The 19226-nt window shown below is 47.1% G+C and overlaps 1 protein-coding gene across 7 annotated transcripts; it reads left to right on the forward strand.

Annotated features, from left to right (window-relative positions):
• The first annotated feature begins 2752 nt into the window (after positions 1–2752).
• LOC139352010 (protein Shroom2-like) lies at positions 2753–17999 on the forward strand. 7 transcript variants are annotated; one of them, XM_070994011.1, is made up of 11 exons: positions 3134–3194; positions 8506–8607; positions 8957–8977; positions 9342–9464; positions 9649–11989; positions 12552–12607; positions 13135–13731; positions 14603–15103; positions 15741–15915; positions 16060–16332; positions 16426–17999. In XM_070994011.1, exons 2-11 carry the CDS (start codon positions 8513–8515, stop codon positions 16696–16698), a joined length of 4455 nt encoding a protein of 1484 aa, XP_070850112.1. In that variant the 5' UTR covers positions 3134–3194; positions 8506–8512; the 3' UTR covers positions 16699–17999. The 7 variants fall into 7 exon arrangements, with proteins under 7 accessions (XP_070850113.1, XP_070850116.1, XP_070850114.1 ...); XM_070994013.1 differs by lacking the exon at positions 8506–8607 and having other exon boundaries at positions 3122–3194; XM_070994014.1 differs by lacking the exons at positions 3134–3194; positions 8506–8607 and adding an exon at positions 3359–3433.
• The last annotated feature ends 1227 nt before the right edge of the window (positions 18000–19226 follow it).

Genomic DNA, 19226 nt, shown 5'->3' on the forward strand with positions numbered 1-19226 from the left:
GTCAGTAATTAAGAGTTTCAGCACTCAGAACACACACATAGGCCTTAGTTTTCAGTGTCCAAGCCCTTGTTGTGTGTTAATTATTCTGGCTCCAACCTGGTCAACCACTAAAACTGGCACCGGGTGCGGAAAGAACACGGATTTACGTGGCGCACCTGAAGGCGACACGTACGATGACGCCGCACGTTGCCGCCAGGGGGCGCGCTGACATCATCGATGAATGACGTGCTTGAACTGACGGACCGTGGACGGGAAGGTGGTCAACAGACGCAGATGTGAGTCAACCGTGAGGTAAAGAGGTTAAAACCTGCCTGACATGCTGCTCAGGACGACAAATGGTTTAATTAATTTAAATTCAAAATCAATTCAGACAGCGCGCGCATCACCTGTTGGAGCGTCACACCAACAAACGACGTTAGTTTCTTACGTTTCCTGTTGGTTCGTGTGGGAAGTTTGGTCAGGGCTTCTGTGCAGAGATCTTCAATTTCAAGTAAGTTCAAGGTCTTGAAAATCAATAGAAATAATTGACACTCTCATATATAAGGGTGTCTGCGGAGGGAGGATATTTGGAACAGCTGCATGAGTTCTTTGACGTGACGTCATCACATCTGTATGTTTGATAATTCTAAAATATGACAAGATAATTACAAAAGTTGTACAATTTTTCCAGCAGGATGCCACAAACGTGCTCTTTTACAGAAGAAATCATATTAATCTATTAAAGCAAATCATGTTCTCGGTCACTGTGTGGACTTTCTTTACAAGAACAATCATCACACCAGACTGAGAAAACAAGCAGATATTCAGAAATGTTTGGCATGAATGAATTCTCAGCAGGAAGGATGAAGTGGTGGAGGGAGGTGGACATGTGGAGAAAGCAGGAGGAGGATGAGGAGGATGAAGAGCTGGTGGAGATGCTGCTCCAAGGCAAAGCACCCTGGGGCTTCACCCTGAGGGGCGGCACCGAGCACCGGGAGCCCCTGGTCATCACAAAGGTACAGAATCTGTCATTTTTCATCTCAATTAGACTCATGGTGCAGAATTCACGGCCTTTCACCAGTGAAATATGGACCTCACTCTGTCCTCACCCCGTCCTCACCCTGAATGTCTCCTGAGGAACCGGACACCACCCATGTGTGAGATACTCCACCTCAGAGTAAAAGTCTGAACTCTTCTTACAGCGTGTTGGTGAATGTGTGGATGGTCGACACTGAAGACGGACAGTGTCTTTTGGAGTGGGAGCCATGAGCCTGCCAGCGTTCATGCTGTGTTCTACCTGCTCAGGTTGTTCTGTAAATCCTGCTCGTGACGCCGCAGACAGCAGAGACCAGGAACCTTCGCCATCTGCTCTTAGTGCTGGCGTGGGCTGCAGCCTCCAGAGCGGCGCCGCACCGCCTGCCTCAGGTTACAGGCGGTGCAGCGTTTAATTTTTAATCAGAGCGCTCAGGTTGCCGGCCACCACAGGTGCTCCTGGATGAGGTCGCTCACCTTTCTGAGGTTGTTTGTTTTCTTGCTTTATTGGCTGGTTTTAATTCCCTCATCTGACACAACATAGAACATCTCTGGCTGTTATTGAGACTTTCTCTGTTGTTCGACATGAGGTGTAATGGCAGCACCTGGAGACATCTTTCCAGCTAGTGGAGCGACATGTATGGTGTTTAGAGGATGGTGCCAGGGTGACAGCTATGTCCTTACCTCAATCAGAAAGGAGTATCCTCTGTATGGTGGCCACTTTGGGACATTTAAGACCCAGCTCTGTATTGTCAGTCTCAGTTTAATGTTAGATGAACTGCAGCTTTAGGTCACGTGGTTGTGCTGTGTGTGTGTGTGTGTGTGTGTGTGTGTGTGTGTGTGTGTGTTCAGGTGGAGGCGGGCAGTGTGGCGGCAGCAGTCTGTCTCCAGGCCGGTGATGAGATGGTGAGCGTGAACGCTGTTTCCCTCAGCGGTTCTCGTCAGGAGGCCATCTCTCTGGTGAAGAGCTCTCATGAGACCTTGACCCTGGTGGTCCGAAGGTACCGTTCACCGCAGATATCTGAGAATGTGTGTCAAGCATTTTGCAGTTTCTTTCTGGGTGTGTTTGAATACTATAGTTTACTGATATGTCTGATGACCACAGATGACCTCTTATACCCCACACATCTCCATTTTTAGAAATATTTTCCATTTCTTTCTCATTTTGATTTGAACCTTGTTGCATTGTTTTCATTCTTTCTTGTTTTCATTATCAACCTGATTTTATTTTGGTAACTTCTGGTGCAATCAATCAGTCATGACTGGAACTGAAACCAGTTGCTCCACAGCTGCTGCTTGTTGTCTTGATGACGTTCAGTTTAAACTCAGCTGTGCTGTGTTGCTCTGTTTGCCTTCCACACTGTGTTTGACTGGCAGTCAGCTGTGCGCTTCTCAGCAAACAAATGAATTAAAACAGCTAATGTTATTAAACTGCTCGCATAAGAAAGTGAGTCCAGAGGAAGAAGGATGGGAAGTTAGGCGAAATTAAGGCAAAGTTGAGAGGTTGATAAATTAAAGGTTTCCACATATACTCTAAACCAAACGATTTCAAAGCATTCATAAGAAATGAACCCCTGAAACAAATCATTGACTCTCCAAACTGAAATTAGAGTCAGTAGTGGGTTTATGTTGGACGTCTGTCGTTGCTTCTTTGAACTACATGTTTTACTACATGTGTCCCTGATGTCCTGTCCTGTCCTGTCCTGTCAGAGTTATATGCTCACTGGCAAATGGCAACAGAGTCTTAAAGCCTGAATCCAATTACTGGTAGCAAAGCCACAGGCCTGGGCTCAGCTTTGCAGAGCAGGTCGAGTCAACGGCGGGGAAAGGTGGACCGTCAGTGTGTTTCTATGAGGCGCTTCAGATGAGGAAGCAGTCGCTCTGAGTGGGTTTAGAGAACAGACGGCCGGCTCGTCCTGGGAGGGGAAATGTCAAAACTGGCTTTGAGAGATCATGGAGTGGCCCTCAGTGCTCCTTCAGGCCAGAAGTCCTCCCCTGTTTGCAGGAGGAGTGGTACGGTCCGTGTTGCCTAGGTGAGTTGACAGTGCTTAGAGGGATAGGCCATATCAGCAGAGCGCATTGTTTTCAGGGGCTTTGGCCACTCCAGCAAACACAGTGGGCACTCCTGTCTGTTCTCTCTCCCTCTCTGGATTTTAGAAGATAAAGAGAAGATGTTCACTCAGGTACCTTTTCCTCTATTCATCTATTTCACCTGCTTTGATTCAATCACCCGGTTTCCTGAGTGGGATTAGATCAGGAGGCGGTGAATGAGTTTGAGATAAGGGCAGGTCGTTTCTCCGTCTGGATGACACATAACAACGTTATATATCACATAACGTGACAAAGGCATTTTCTTCAGCCTGTTAGTGTTCTGAGGATTTATCAGAAGGTGGAAAATGGATGCGTGACGACATCAGTGCAGGTACACTGGTGAGAAGTTAAACTAAACGTTTGCATGTGTGTAACTGACCCTTCAGGGGGAATATTAGAAGGCAAATTCCAGCTTCTGCCATCTGATGGAAGCATGTAAACAGTTCAAGTGTCCACGAGCAATAAGAGTTTATTGAACCTGTGCTCAGTAATAGATCTCTCAGCGGCAGGCCCTTTCTTGTACTTGACGTTTGTTCATTGAAGGATCAGTCCAGCCTACGCTGCTTTTCCCTGCTGCCTGGAGGAGGAGGTGATGGTTGGACGGTGAAAGACGAACCAAGAAGGCTTCAGTGGAGTTTCTTTTGTTCTGTGGAGTTTGAATGAAGTGTGTTTTATGCTGATAACATTAAATGGAGTCTGGTGGCTTCGAGGAGAGCGACAGCAGCTGTCTGTGGTTGAACAAGGAGCTTCTTACTCTGACACTTAGAGGACCAGTCTGAGCTCTTGATGGAAGGAATGCAAAGCGAATATCATTTATTTATTATTTCGTCCAGCGTTTCTTCTTGATACTAAGCTGAATATTTTTTGAGCTTTGTGGGTTTGCTCAAAAGCAGCTGAAACGTGAACTTTTGGACATCCTGATGTTTTTCACTGTTTTCTGACACCTGAATTTGTGGTGAAAGGATGCTGATGTCAGCAGAGATCCAGATGTTCCAGCTCATCTTCAGGTTTTGCATCGTGTCAGAGTTTGTGCTCTTCTCTCCTTTGCATTTCATTCTCCCCCTCCCATTATTTTTTGTTGCCGGTGCAGGCAGTGACACACCGATAAGCCCAGCTGTGATGACGCTGGCACTTTCTTTGTGTCGTCGTGTTCAGAGCTCAGCGGGGCGAGCTCGGCCCACAGGCTGCTGCTGCCGTCGGCACGCTGGTGAATCAGCAAGATGTGTCACCAGTGAGCTGTCTGACAGGAGCTGGGAATGGACAGGCGAGTGATAGACAATGGTTGGGAAAGGAAAGGGTGGTGATGTAATCAGAGAGCGAGGTAAAGGTAGACATCACCAGGCTTGAAAATGGCCATTTAAGCATTTTCCCATCTATCACTGCACCTCGGGTAAATAGCAGCAAGACACCATCAGGTGGATGATGGATGGACAGGTGGAGGTGTATGATTGGACTCTTTCCTTTAGTGTGACACATGAGCACATTCAAGGTGTGTTTTCCTCTCATTAATGCGGCGGTCGTTGTTCCCAGCAGCCACCTGTTGGTCCATGTTCACACATTTTTAATCAGCTGCTCGGCTCACGGCCCCGTTCAGGATGGCTGAATGGATGACGTGAACGGTGACTTCCCTTCAAACATGCATGATTTGTGTTTGAGCTCTAAGAGGTTGCGGCCTCTCCTCCCCAGTGGAGGAGTTGCTCCACGGTGGAGGCGTCTCTCAGTATCTGCCTCCCCCTCGGTCTGACCTTGGCTGGTATCTCTCAAAACAGACGTGGGCCCCGGCCGAACATTCCTGTCTGTGCTGTGTTTCCTGACGTCGTGACTGAATGTGCAGCTAACAGAAATATCAGGCCGATAGCAGACGAGACGCAGTGCTGCTGTCAGACAGTCAGAGCCAAGTGGAAATGATAATGTTCCTCAGTAAAAACAAGTGATTGAGTCTGAATAATGAAACATTGATTACCTCCAGCGAGGAGGCTTTCTCTCCTGCGCTTGTTCTGGATCATCAGCAGGATTACACAAACACTCCTGCCCCAATTTTCATGAACCTTGTTGGGTGGGTGCAGCGTGGGCCGAAGAAGAAGCTTCAGTTTCAGAGTGGATCTGAGTCACGGGTCAGACACACAAATCATTGTCGCTGACATGGCGAGATCTCGCTTTTGGCCTTGACAGGAGAATCTTGAAATCTAGCAGATGGCTCTGTATCTTTCACCAGGAAGGAATAAGCCGGGCTGCTGAACTAGCATAAGCAAACATTAACCTTCGACCTCCCGCCTGCAGCAGTACTGCATACTGCCAGCCTTCACAACTGCTGGAATTCAGCGTTAATGTTTGTGGTGCCGAATGAATTCGACTAATTTGGTCATCCTGTGATTTTTTCCTCTGGCGCCATTATTAGTCAGAATTTCACTGCAGCCAAAACACCTGCAAAACTGACGACGCTCCCATCGGTGTCTAACAATTCAAACTAGTCTGAATGTTTTAATTTAGGTGGAGCCAAAAGCTTAAATTTGGTTTTAGAAGCATTGGACACAAATTCTAGAGAATTTCCTCCAGAGAATCTCTCTGCTTTGGTGGATTCTACTTTCCCAGCAGCCTCAGCGGCTCTGCCACATGCAGTGCAAACACCAGATCACAGCAAGGACGTCGGGCAGGACAATAACTCCTCCCCCTGGTTTTAAATCCCCCTTTATAATCCCCAAGGAAATCTCCTCCACAACACTACAAGGTGGGGTGTGTTTGAGTTCATAGTAGGAGGAGGAGGAGGAGGAGGAGGGGAGCAGCTCTTCAGTGCTCCCAGCCTGCTTAGAGCGCTCGTCTTTGTCAGACTGCTGAGAGTTGTGGTGTCAAAGTGTCTCCTTTTCTGTCCTGAAGTGTTTCTGAGGGAGTCAGCTGTGCAGAAGGGACCTGAACTGGTGCAGAGCACAAAGACAGCTTGTGCACAAACAAAACTCAGACCTGTTGGAGGTAGTTGGTAAGTCGCCATGTTTTTTTGTTGCTCCATTTCACGTCATTTCAGACACCCAAGCAAGTCTGCGTTAACCACGAAAGTCTCCTTAGCAAGTCATTTTATCAGTTTTTTAATAGTACAAATCAGCCTGTTTTCAGTGGCAGGTTATTTCACTCATGTTTTGAGGTTTTCGGACTTAATAAGAGACAGAAATGAGTTGATGAGATGAGGTTTTGGCAGAGATTTGCTCATAACTTGACTTTCTAGAATTAAGAAACAGTCTTTTTTTTGGTCTCAGCTCACTGCTAATGTTTTCCCTTTTTACTGCATTCTTCGTCCGATCCTCTGGATGACAGGTGTACTTGCAGCCAACTGGGTTAGCTGTGTTTTGGTTTCATGCTCTTGAATGAACTTGCCTCAGTTTGGCTCGTATATCCTGGCAGAGAACGGTGGCGTCTCCTCCCCTGTGGAGTATCTGTGACAGGCCAGCTGTATCCTCTGACAATAGACCCTCAGCGCTTTAGAAAAAGAGACATTTGCATTTTCATTGTGCAGGAGTTTATTTGGAGGCAACACAACTCTCACTTTGTGCGTCACACTCAGTTACAGAAACAGTTTCCCATCATGTCCTAGAGAGGAGCTGATATGCAACTGTAAATTCATAGGAAGCTTCCAAGAAAGCAGTCTGTAATCTGGGAGTAATTAAAAGGAAAATGTTGCCAGTGCTCATTTGGTACACATGCAGTTAACTTCAGTTAGTGAGTGTTTCAGTCAGGTCAGCTGAGCATGCAAAAAAATAAGATTCAGGCAATTGAACACGTAGACAGTCAAGTTTCCAAGAAGCCAGTACTGCAAAATAAATAATCCATATTTACCCAGTCGCAGCCTGCCTGCTGCTTGATTGACAGGTGAACAACATTTAAGACATCTGCCATTTTACTGATAGAAAACAGTACAGCAGCCACATAAACCTGCATCGTCAGCGTTACAAGCAGCCACGGGTTGAGTGTAATTATGGAAAATGAGAATAAAACTCTTAATATGAGTAATATGATAATAGTGCAGCACGTCAAGAAGACAACAAACCATGACATCTTTACAGGGTTAGCATCAGATATCTTTACTTTCCCCTGAGAGATAATACGCAGCAAACCAGTGATAGTGAGGAAATCAGAGCCAGGTGAAGTGTTGTCAAAGTCTGTCTTTATTCCACTGCAGCGGCTGGGAGACTCTCCTGGGAGATGTCTAACAGAGATGTCCCACTTGAAGCGAGGGTTCGGCCTCCCTGCATTCCTTTGCTTAAAGAATGCAGCGTCTCCATCGTGGCCTGGCAGGGTTAAAGTTTCATCCAGGGCGGCTGGAGTCTCATTTGGCCGAGATATTTCACTTCGGTCTGACATTTGAACTTGTGAACTTGGAAAACAGTCTCCCCAAATATCAGCATTTGACATTTTAAGAAAGACAGCATGAGATATGAAAAGATCCCAGAACGTTGATTTATGACAGTGTCGTTTCTTCTTCTTCTTTTCTTTTTTATTTGGTTCCATTCTTTCCAGAGTGAAACTTCATTTCCAAATTTAAGCTTCATATTAAAAGTTGGAGGAGTGGAAGGTTGTGGTGGCTGGGGGGCAACCTGTGGATCCGTCTGATCACCCGTCTCATTTTTCTACGGGCTAAGCAGATCAGCTCCGTCTGGCCCATATGGCTGTGACAGACCTGTCTCCCTCTCCTGTTCTGAAAACCCTTCACAATAAGAGAAGGGTCACAGGTTCCAGCCAATAGTCAGGTTTCCCTGGGCAAAGCACTGAATTCTGGGTGAAAGTCTGCTCTGTGATTTGATCCACAACACAAAGACATTTCAGCATTTTGGAATTTTCCTTCGCGGGACGAATACAGGCATATTGAATTAAGAGCGCTGATTGTCAAGACATCTGAGCTCCGAGCGCTTCGACCCCAGAACCTTCTTGCTGCGAGGCGACAGTGCTGAACAGTGCACAAGCTCCAATGAAAGGGTGCGTGCTTCATTCATGCAGGACAACACGTTTAATCCAGCCTTGTTTCAGTTTGACATTTAACTTCAAGGTGGTCCGCCCCCTGCAGTGTCTTTGGAAAGTTGAGGGAGATGGGATGCCAGCAGGGTTGTACTGCATGAGGATTAGAGGTCTAGGTGTTAGAAAAAAAAAGGATTACTACTGTGCTGTAAAGTTCACAGGGAGCCGGAGGAAGGATGGTTGTATTTTAGACGTCAAAGTAGGCATTATTTCTTTGTGGCTGCTAATTTGTTATAGACGAGTGCAAGTCCCAGCCCTCAGACTGCTTTCCTTTTACCTGTTTCTGCTTCAGAAAGACGAGACATTTTATTTGATAGCGTGTCACCTTGTTATCCTTTTTGCTAACGGCCAATGTGGCCTCCTCTTTTCCTCTTTCTTCTTCCATCACTTGCCGCCCATCAGGGCTGATATGGTTGATGTTGTATCGCCACGCACAATGCCGTCAGAGACCGAGGTGCACGTGGCGAGGAGCTTTCTCACCAAGATTTTGCGAAGCTCTATGAGGTACCATGAGTCCGCCACATCCCACTGTGTTTGGTGGTAGTTTTTGGTGAACCCAAGTGATCATTGGTCATCGAGTGTGTACATTGTGCTTTGTGTTCCTTTGTAGTATTTTGCCTTGTGTGTATTACCCTTTGTGGTACTAGCTGTCCAAACCAAATATTCTTTACATGTCATTTGTCATTGTTGTTTATCCTAAAGTCGTGTTCAGTACCGTGATGTTCAGCCACCTCATGTGCTATTGTTTGTTTTTTCAATATTTCTTTCTCTGGTTTAATTTGTTGTGTGTGAAATTAGGGTGTATGATCCTTTGATCACATGTAATTCTTTTCTTTGTCAACATGCTTTCCAGGAAAAACCGCTTCAGGCAAGGGTATGTTTGGTGTGAGCAAAGTGGACAGTACAGTTATGTAAAGTAGTCAGTTTATCTTTTGAGGGTTGAAATTTACCCAGAAATGTTGAGAAAAATATTTCCAAGATTGCAAATACTCAATAGTGAGTTTGTATCCTTTCTGAAAGACTGACCATCGTTAAATAGCTGATGAATGATTTTGGGTTTTGACCCTTCATCTGCAGACGTTGCTTTGGCTTCTGGAAGATTTAACCTCTTGGGCAAACAACCCAACATTAAACTATCGCACTCTGCAAAGCCCTGCCATCTGAAAGAGTCTGGTAAACACAAAAGAAGCTGAAATGTCAAATACTCCCTTGTGATTGTGCAAAGTGTTTTGTTGCAGGAAGAATGATCCGGGCTCGCGGCCCCATACCTGGCACTCCTCCAAGCTGACAGAGGAAGAGTCAGAGCCTGCCAAGAGAGAGGCCACCCCAGCACCAGTGTGGCAGACAAAACATGAAGCAAGGTGAGCATTTTAGGTTCTCTGAACATTCAACAGGGCAGAAAATATTGTTTATTCATTCACAGACCTGATCAGATGATGGCCTGATCACTTCTCAAGCATTAAGTAACAAAATTAACGTTGTGACTTGGCATAACAAGAATTTATCGAATTCAAGCATGCAGATAATTCTGATGTCACACACCAGGCCCAAAGAGTTGTCTACTCAACGGGACAAGGACACCGCGAATCAGCTAACCAGCCAGTTCAGCTCAGTGAACAACATGGAGAGACTGGAGCGTCCCTCTCATCCCTACCCCCATGGCCATCTTTCACCAACAAAATACACCAGTAGTGCTGAGCCGCTCTGTGGACCAGGAGCCAAAAGGGACTCCGCGTTGAGCTGTTTCTCTAGCAGTACCAGCCCTCCTGTTCATGACTCCAGCACATCTGGTAAGAAGGGCACCAACACTGAAAATATTTTCTTCAAGGGTCTTCAGAGTGAAGGGCCTCAGCAGGCCGAGCGCCCCCGGTACCTGCAGCCAACACTGGGGAATGGAGGCTGGGAGGGTTCACGGGCCGAGGAGCAGCCTGCCTCCCGGGTGTCCATTGCAGGCAGACCCACCATCGGTCCAGTATGGCAGGTACCAGAGAAAAAGAAGTCCCAGTCTCCTCCTCCACCACCTCCTCCCCTGCGCAGTGACAGCTTTGCTGCCACAAAGGTGTTCCCTTACTCTGAAGGGCCCAGTGGTCCAGCAAAAAGCAAAGGCAGGTCCATTGAAAAACTGACAGAAAGTAACGATCAGAACAGCCTCAGATGTCAAAAGGAAAAAACCTCAGAGGCCAGACACAGCATCAACCCCGTGCCCACCAGAGACTTCCTCCATCCCAACATGGCAGCTGACCACAACCACAACCAGCTGCACCCCAATAAACTCTTCTCTCTGTCCAGCAATGATGTCAGACAGCCTCATTACACCCAAAGACCTGCACACCAGAGGCAGTTCAGTGACGAAAGCCCCCTGTATCTGCAGACCAGATCAGCTCCTTCCACCAAGATTCAGAGTGTAGGAAGTTACTATCGCAGCCTCCAGGATCTGCCCACAAACGCCTTCAGCCGCAAACAGGTCCATCACTCCATAGCATCCATGACAAGTTCTGCTGCAAACCCAAACCTGGAGAACGGGGGGCACAACAGATTTTACGGCCTGGCAAGCAAGCATTCGGTTCAGACTGCCGAGCTTCAGTCCCGGCAGGGCAAAGCAGAGAGTCGGAGGGGGGAAATAGAGAAACTCCACTGGGTAAACAGCAATGAACCGGGCTTTCCAAGTTCCTTGAAGACTGACATTAAGGCAAAGTACTCCCTATCTCACTTCCAGATGCCTTACAGTGAAAATAAGGAGCGCAACGGCCATTCCCATTTGGGGAATGGTCCACATTATGACCACCAAACCTCTGATCTTTCTGTTCAGAGCCACAGCCCAGAGGATGCTGGGAAGAGAGGTGAAGGACACTCTAATGACATGAAGAGACACTTCCCAACACATCAAAGTAATGATCATAAGGTCAGTCTTTCAAGGCACAAAGACCCATGGGTGCCTCAAGAAGATCACAGAATTTCCCCACTGAAAACTCCACTTCTGCACTCCCTGGCCCAGGAGAGTAGGACTCTGGCTGAGAGGCAACCAGCAGCTATGACCACGGGTGTCATGTCCACCCAGGATGCCAGTGACGTCCTGGCCGCCAGCAGTGGAAAATCAAATCGGCGCAGCGACCGTTACGCCACCACCCTCCGCAATGAGATCCTGCAAAAGCGAGCCCAGCTGCAAAAGAGCCGCAGTGCTGCAACCCTGACATGTGATGCAGAGGATGAGGAGGCAGAGGAGTGGAGATCCACAAAGACTTCTACATCTTCTGGTGTCTCCTTCTCCAACACCTACAAGGACCACCTGAAAGAGGCACAGGCCAGGGTCCTCCAGGCTACCTCCTTCCAAAGACGAGACCTTGAGCCTCTTTGGCCAGAGGCACCGGTAGTTAAAAGCTCCAATGGACGCATTAGAGGACGTAAGCGTTTCCTCCTGGCCAAGAGGACGCACTCCTTCTCAGAGCCTGATAAAATAGACAAAGTTGGAGTGGAGGGAGAACCTCAAACAGGTTCTTTCGGGGAGCGGAGGAAGTTCTTTGAGGCCAAACCGGCATTTTCCAGGCCTGTGCTGAAGTCCAGTCAGGGTACAAATTTAAATGCAGATGTTGGTGAGACAGGCAAACCCAAAGAGAGAACTCCCACTGGAGAGCCTGAGGAGGCTCACCCATCCGCAGACCCCAACCACCTCAGCCCTGGACTTAAGCAGGTCTTACTTGAACAACAAAGGCTGGGGACCTTCGCTGAGTACCAGGCCACCTGGAACAATAACAAGAAGTCATCAGAGGCCAAAACACAGGGGAGGTATCACTCAGCAGAGAACATCTTGGATGCAGATGCCGAGGAGAAGGCTGTGTGCGTCCACGAGAGATCCCGATCTTCTCCTTCTGCAGACTTCTATACACAGGTGAGAAGATCATACTACATGTGGATGATTTAGTTTAAAACATGTGTTTCCAAACAGATCGTGGCAGATGAGCTACCAAGTTTTAGTCCCACCTTAGTAAAGAAAGAAAGAAAGAAAGAAAGAAAGAAAGAAAGAAAGAAAGAAAGAAAGAAAGAAAGAAAGAAAGAAAGAAAGAAATGTACTTTATTTATCACACATAGTTGCACACTACATGCACACGCCATGCTTCTGTGAAATTATTTTTCCGCATTTGACCCATCCTCGGTCTGTCGATCCTCCGCGGCAGACCAGGAGCGGTGGGCTGCCAGCTGCCAGCCGATGCCGGTGCCCGCACCCGGGGACCCATCCCTTCTCGTCACCATTGGTCAGATGGTGATCTTCTTGCATGTTTTTAGTGGGGGGTTATTACAGAGGAAAACCCCGGGTCAACACGGGGAGAACATGCAAACTCCACACAGAAGTTATAGTAGCTATTGATGGCTTGAAATGAAAACTGTGTTTTTGTAAAATTATGTTCATGAGTTCATGAATTGGTTTGCAGCACTTTACCTTTCTTTTGCAGAATATTCCTTCACCATGGAGAGAGCCTCACAGGCAGCAGGGCAGTCACACCAGCAGGTGAGACTGAGGTTACGTTGTACATATAAAACATTAGACAGGTTTGGATTAAAAAGGGGAACTTTTCAGTCTAGTTTGTCTTCATTTTCGAAAATTTTATTCTGGAAACAATTCTGCAACTAATAATGGCTGCAATAAGTGTTAAGCTATGTGTTAAGTGCAGAGAATCCACTAATGTGGTGCAAATAAACTAATCTGACAACGTGTTAGTGGAGCAAACGCAACAGTGAGCAATCTACTGTTTATCTTCATTTTAGCCACCTTAATTCGATCAAAAACATTCCCACACAAGTGCAGAATGAAAGTCTTACTTTTTGTTTTAGAGGTCCTAAAACCAGCAGTTACAGACTTCAAGAAACAAAGAAGTGCAGACTGTACACAAACCATACAGAAACTAGGCCGAACGTCCAGGAAGCAGTCATGTCTTATAAAACAGTTTCGAATAGAAATGTAGTCAGTTTTAAGAGCACAATCAACATGTTGTTATCACTGATACTGATGAAGTTTGTCTTGCTCTTGACCTCTAGAGGAAAAGCTGAGAGCAGGCTGCGATACCAGCCGGACCACAGCCCACAGTCGGCCTCGTCAGTCCCCAGAAACGAGGGCCCGGGCCCAGGCCTCAGTGACCACAGGCCCAAACCAGACGCTGACAATCCCTCCCACACCGCACAATCCTCAGGCCCTCGCAGCCTCAGCCCCAGCGTTGGCTCCCAGCTTCCACAAACCAAGAGCCTCCTGCCGCCGCCCAGGCCCCATTTAGGCCCAGAAACCACATCCTCCTCCCAGGAATTCCTCGCTGGCGCCCATGCAGACCCGGCAGAGCTCCAGCCTCTGTCCAGCTCTGACACCCAGCATCATCCAATTGCCCAGAAGTCCTCCGCCGGCCCCACTCCAGCCAGCTCGCCTCACCTCAGCGGGATGTCTGCAGCAGACGCGAGCAGAGGAGGTGTAGAAAACGAAGAGGAACAACCGCAGCCACCTTCCTCTTCATCCCTGTCCTCCTCCTGGACAGCCGCTTTGTCTCTTCCTGAAGATCGAGTCCGGTCTCCCTCGCCACAGTTTGCACCACTGAGACTGACGGACAAACCGCCGGCCGTGTTCGTGCAGGATGACTCACTGCTCAGGTAAGCAGCTTAGCCAGGTGCTTCAGGTCTCCTCACAGCCCCTCGTTACGTAAAGCTTTCCTTCTGTTCTAGCAGAGGAGGCTGTGAATAACAACTTTAAGTAAACAAGTTCAAGAAAAAGACGGATGGACAGTCAGACAGTGATAAACGATACCTGAGTGCAGAATTAAAGATGATTAATGCTTATACATCAGACTACAAATGGTGGGTTTTCCCTCAAATGGCACAAAATGAACTGAAGAGGAAGCTTATTGTCGTCTAACAGCTACTGAAAAGGCTTCAAATGTGCCCACAGAGAGGAGGATCACAGTTTGATTGAGCTTGTCGTTGATTTCCTCTGTGGCCTCAGACAAATCGAACTGGAGGCTGTAATTTTGTTGAAGCCGCATGGCTGCTGTGACCTTTGCTTTCCGCTGCAGCTCCGCTCGCTGATCCGGCCTTTAATTAGAAATGGTCGGCTGCGCGGCTCTGATGTTTATTACAAAATGTGTTTCCATACTGTGCTTCATTCTAAGGATGGATGTTTTTTTAATTGACTCGTTGAAAGACATTCCCAAAGTTTTCAAAACCTTATTTTGAGAAATTTCTTTGTCGTCCATGAAATCAGTGATGTCTGAGAAATGCAACATTTACCGCACCTCATCTTAAGTGTTCAGTCTTTGAAGGTAAGATCAATAAGAAATAATCTCCCAGGAGTATTTTGCATGTTATTTTGCAAGAATATGAGTTAAACTGTGAAAATGTGATGCAGAAAAACAAATCCATTCCTTTCTTTCTTTCATTAAAGTAGAAGAAACTTGAACAAATTATGTGGTGAATTTACAGCTTTAGTTGAAGTTTTTCAGACTTTGATGTTGAGATCTAATTCCAGGTCAGAAGGTGAACTGAAACTCCCTGCAGAGATGAACAGTCCGGCAAGAAAAGTCCCTGTGAGGATCGTCCACGCTGAGAGCAGCTCGGAGCGAGAGGGCAGGGCCTACCTGCCTCAGAGCAGCGAGTCCTGCAGCACCTTCGAGCTGCCGCCCCACATCCCTTACCTGAGCACCGCACAGCGCCCCGCCTCGTCCCTGTTCAGCACCTACACCCGCCAGAACCATCAAGACTCTGTGGTCCCGGAGTCAGCCCAAGAGTCGAATTCAGTGGGGGCTCAGCATTCACAGGAGGACGCCAAAAGGGAGGAGCTGGCCAGGGACATTATGGGTAAAGACAAGTCCCTGGTGGACATTCTGGACCAGAGTGGCAGGATGACCACCATGGACCTGATGGAAGGACTCTTCCCCACAGAGGAGCAGATCCTGGAGGGGGCTCTCCAGCGCAGGAGGGCCTCCTCTGGCTCCAGGCTGCCCACCTCATCCCCCAGGAGCATGGACAGGTGGGAAATGTTATCAGGGCAGCCAGGTGTGCAGCGTCAGGGAGATATGATCAACATTGCATGTGAACTGCTGCATCTTTTGACTTCTGCAGCGAAAAGATTTAAGGCCACTGCTGGTTAAATATTTTGTCTTTTCCAGATGTGATCAGAGTCACTGTGACTCCATCCAGAAGGGGCTGAAATTTACATTTTAGTTACCAAACCAGCTGCATCCCCAAGTATCTATTCTGCTGTTTGAGCAGGACACTGAACATCCAAGCTCTTTGACCTCTGACCTCCCTACAGCAACCGATTGGTTGACTCAGTTATCCTATTATACTGCCCTCCCATCCTCTCCCGTCCCGAATTTACAAATGCATACATGAATATATAAATGCACAGTTATAATAAAACTAATGTCTGGGACATTTATAGAAAAGAAAAAACCGGGCAGTTGATGAATTAACAGTCCAGAAATGAGGGAGCTTTCCAGTCCAGCCGGTTCAGCCCTCACTCTGCCTGCCCTCTGGTGGACAATTGTCTCATTACAGTCTTCTCAATTCAAATTCTGTCGTAAATACTGAGTAAATGCTTTAAAACAGATCAGGCAGATAAATGCTCAGCTGAGTTTGTGTGTACTTGTGTGTGTGTTTGTCAGGAGGGAGGAGGAGGATGTGTCTGTATCAGCAGCAGCCTCCCTGGTCCCTAGCTCCTCCTACTACAACACATCTGCTCCCAAAGCCGAGCTCCTCATCAAGATGAAGGACATGCAAGAGCAGCTGGAGGAGCAGGACTCTGAGGACGAGCTGGACGTCGACCTCGCCAGTAAAAAGGTAAAATGGAGCAGCCTGCAGATCGGTGAAGCAGTCTCAATCAATTTCAGCATGACTCTTTAATATTCAGTGAGCGGACACTTGCTCTTGAGTTGTCAATGCTCTGTTCTTGTGGTCCTCCATTGTCTTCTTCACGCCTTCCAGCAAGAGCTGATCTCCAGCCTGGCGGGGAAGCTGGAGGTGCTGCGGGAGGCACGGCACAGTCTGCAGGAGGACGTGGAGGATAACGAGGCTCTGGGTCGCGAGGTGGAGGCCACCGTGCAGCGCCTCTGTCAGCCCAACCAGCACGACAAGTTCCGCATGTTTGTGGGCGACCTGGACAAGGTGGTGAGCCTGCTGCTGTCGCTGTCGGGGCGGCTCGCTCGGGTGGAGAATGCCCTCAACAGCCTGGAGGAGGACGCTCCGCCAGAGGAGAAGGTAACAGCACGACAGCCAGGGAAAATCTTTAATGTGTTCAGATGCATGACGTTCACCTGGATGACTGACTAATGGCTATCTGTCCTTCACCAGCGAACCCTGACAGAGAAGCGCAAGCTGCTGATGCGGCAGCACGAGGATGCCAAGGAGCTGAAGGAGAACCTGGACCGCCGTGAGCGGCTGGTTTTCAGCATCATGGAGGCCCACCTGGACGCAGAGAGTCTGGACGACTACCGCCACTTTGTGAAGATGAAGTCGGCCCTCATCATCGAGCAGCGTAAACTAGAGGACAAGATCAAGCTGGGCGAGGAGCAGCTGAAGTGCCTGGTGGACAGTCTGCCTCTGGAGCAGAGGCCGCCGCTCTGATCCTGCAGAAGACGTCCGGTTTTACAGGAGAAATACTGGCTCAAGACTCGGGGGCCTGGAAGCTGGGGGATTCCTGCATTTGTGGGTGCTGCATGTAGCGTTTTGATGTTAATGTCATTGTTAAAGTGTGAGTTCATGGCTGAGACAGTTTCAAGCCTCAGTTTGATTCCATTTCTCAGAAGGATTACTGCATTTACACGGAGGAGCCTCAGAGCTCAGTTAGGAGGTCAGATCAGTCAGTGAGATTGGTAACTGAGTGGTGAACGACGGCTTCCTGGAGGCCCAATTTTTGCATAATGACTAGTGATCGATCTTCTCGCTTTTTTCTCTCTGTTAGCGTCCCAAAGTCAAGAGGTCTATGCTTTACTGATGTTTCAGACAGCTCATGCCGCCTTTTAAAGTTAAACATCAAACACAACCAATGCTAATATCTTATCTCTGTGAAAACTGCTTCAGACTCAGTGTTGGAAATTCCCAAATAATGTGTGTATATACACGAATCCAATTCTGTTCATTTGGTCGTGTTGTCATCGTCCAGTGTCTCCAGTCCCTTCATTATTCATGTCTCTGAGCTGTGGTATTTCAGCTGCTCTCCCGCTGTACGTGGCTGCGTTTGTAATTCATTATTGTCACGTGTTTTAAGTTTTGAAGTAATATTTTCTAGTAATTTATTGTAGCCTTTTTGAAAGAGCAGTAAACAGTTCCCAGTAATTTATTTTGACTCATGACGTACTTTTTGTTTTCTAATGAAAAGAGTTTGATTCCAAAATCTGTTTCAGGCGACTGTAAAAGTGTTCTCATCATGTCAGCCGTGATGTGAAGTTATCTTCCCTGCTTTTACCACGCTCCTCTCCTCCTGTGTGTGGTGCATTCTGTCACTTTTACACAACATCTCATTTTGGAGTCAAACTCTTGAACGTTTGCTAGAATGAAGACGATGCTGACTTCCAGCTGTGCTTTTTCTATCCAATAGTAACCTGCTAATATTTCCTGGATTGCTTTGTTGCCTGTGATCTCACAGGTTTTCATTCACACCTGGTGCTTTTAGCTGAAGCTCCCAACACAAATGTCATTGCCACTGGACTCCTGACTGCCCCTCAGAGGAAAAGGAGTTTCTGAGGAGGTTAATCTAAAAGTGAGCACTTTACTCTTTGCTTTGGCCCCTTCAGGGGACTCTGCATATATATTTATTTGAAGACGTGCCTACTGTAGCCTCCCACCACTGTGAACCTCATGGACTGACGTATGCAGTGCACTCTTTCATCAACTTTCAAAGCAATAAAATGATAAAGCTGAGAGATACACTCTTGTTTTTTATCACATCTGAGAGTCGGTTTTTTTCATGTTACTGCTCTGTCAGGTATGTTCAGAGAGTTCAGTCAAGAAGTGGGACTCTGATATAACCTTTACTGTGCAACAGTGCTGTTTAAACACTTTGAGCACCAGTTCAAAAGGACAATACAGAGTTGTTTTTTTTCCATTATTCAGCCTTTATTTAAAATCTCTAAGAATCATTGCTAAATTATCTGTTTCCTCATGCTTCCACTCTTTTGTGCTGAGGCTGCTATAGAAAATGAGCACATTTTGTTGGTCTGTTGTTCAGCAACAATCAAAGCAAAGCTGTGGAACAAGCTAATTCTCTCAATTTCAAAAGACAGTGTGTCACCAAACAGTATCTCTGTTTGGTTTCATATTTGTATCAGTAGTTTTCATCATCCACAGACTGAAACAGGTGACTAAAGAAAGTGAAATGCTGATTTCTTGCTGATGTCTTCTATTTCAGATGGTTAGAGATGCTGACTGGACCTTTGTGTTTGCTGCTTCAGAGGCTTTTCTGCTCTGACTTGAGTGAACGACGATGATGGTTGAAGGGTAAAAAAATGTCCTTCACTTTACAGCCTCACAGTCACACTCATCCCATGTTGGGACCTCAAGCAGCCAAAGGTCGATGCTGTTTGGTTTGCCGGGTTGGGCAGAGCTGGAGAGGAAACAGCATTACTGCCACATGGAGATGAGTATTGATTCCAGTATTAGAGTCTTTCATTTCTTATTGTAGACGTATATTTATTCTGTTGAACAGAACAAACCTGTTTTGTTCATTCATTGAACTTTCAGGTCAGAGTCTTACATAAAGAGCTCAAACACAGGTCAGACATCTCCTGTTTATGATCTCTGATGTCATATTTTCCATTCAATGCTCAGCTCAGAGAAACAGTAAAGTAGGCTGAACATCATATCCTGCTTTTACAGCCTCGTGTCTTTTCCAGCACCAGTCGCCATTTTGGACATTCACGGCACCAGGATCGGGATTATTTTGTCTGCAATATATTGATTTGAGACACAGTGAAGTGCCGTTTGATGATTAACATGCGATCTAAATGCAAAGCAAAGGGAGTTGAAAGGAAGGGTGCAGATAAAAACTGTTTTACAGTAAGAGCCTGCCTCTCCATCAGAGCCTGTCAATCATTTACAGCTTCACGACGTGACGAGAAACAGGATGAGGAAGTGTCTGCGAATAAAAGCCCTTC

This window comes from Chaetodon trifascialis, chromosome 24 (genome assembly GCF_039877785.1).
Source record: "Chaetodon trifascialis isolate fChaTrf1 chromosome 24, fChaTrf1.hap1, whole genome shotgun sequence".
Lineage (NCBI taxonomy): Eukaryota > Metazoa > Chordata > Actinopteri > Chaetodontiformes > Chaetodontidae > Chaetodon > Chaetodon trifascialis.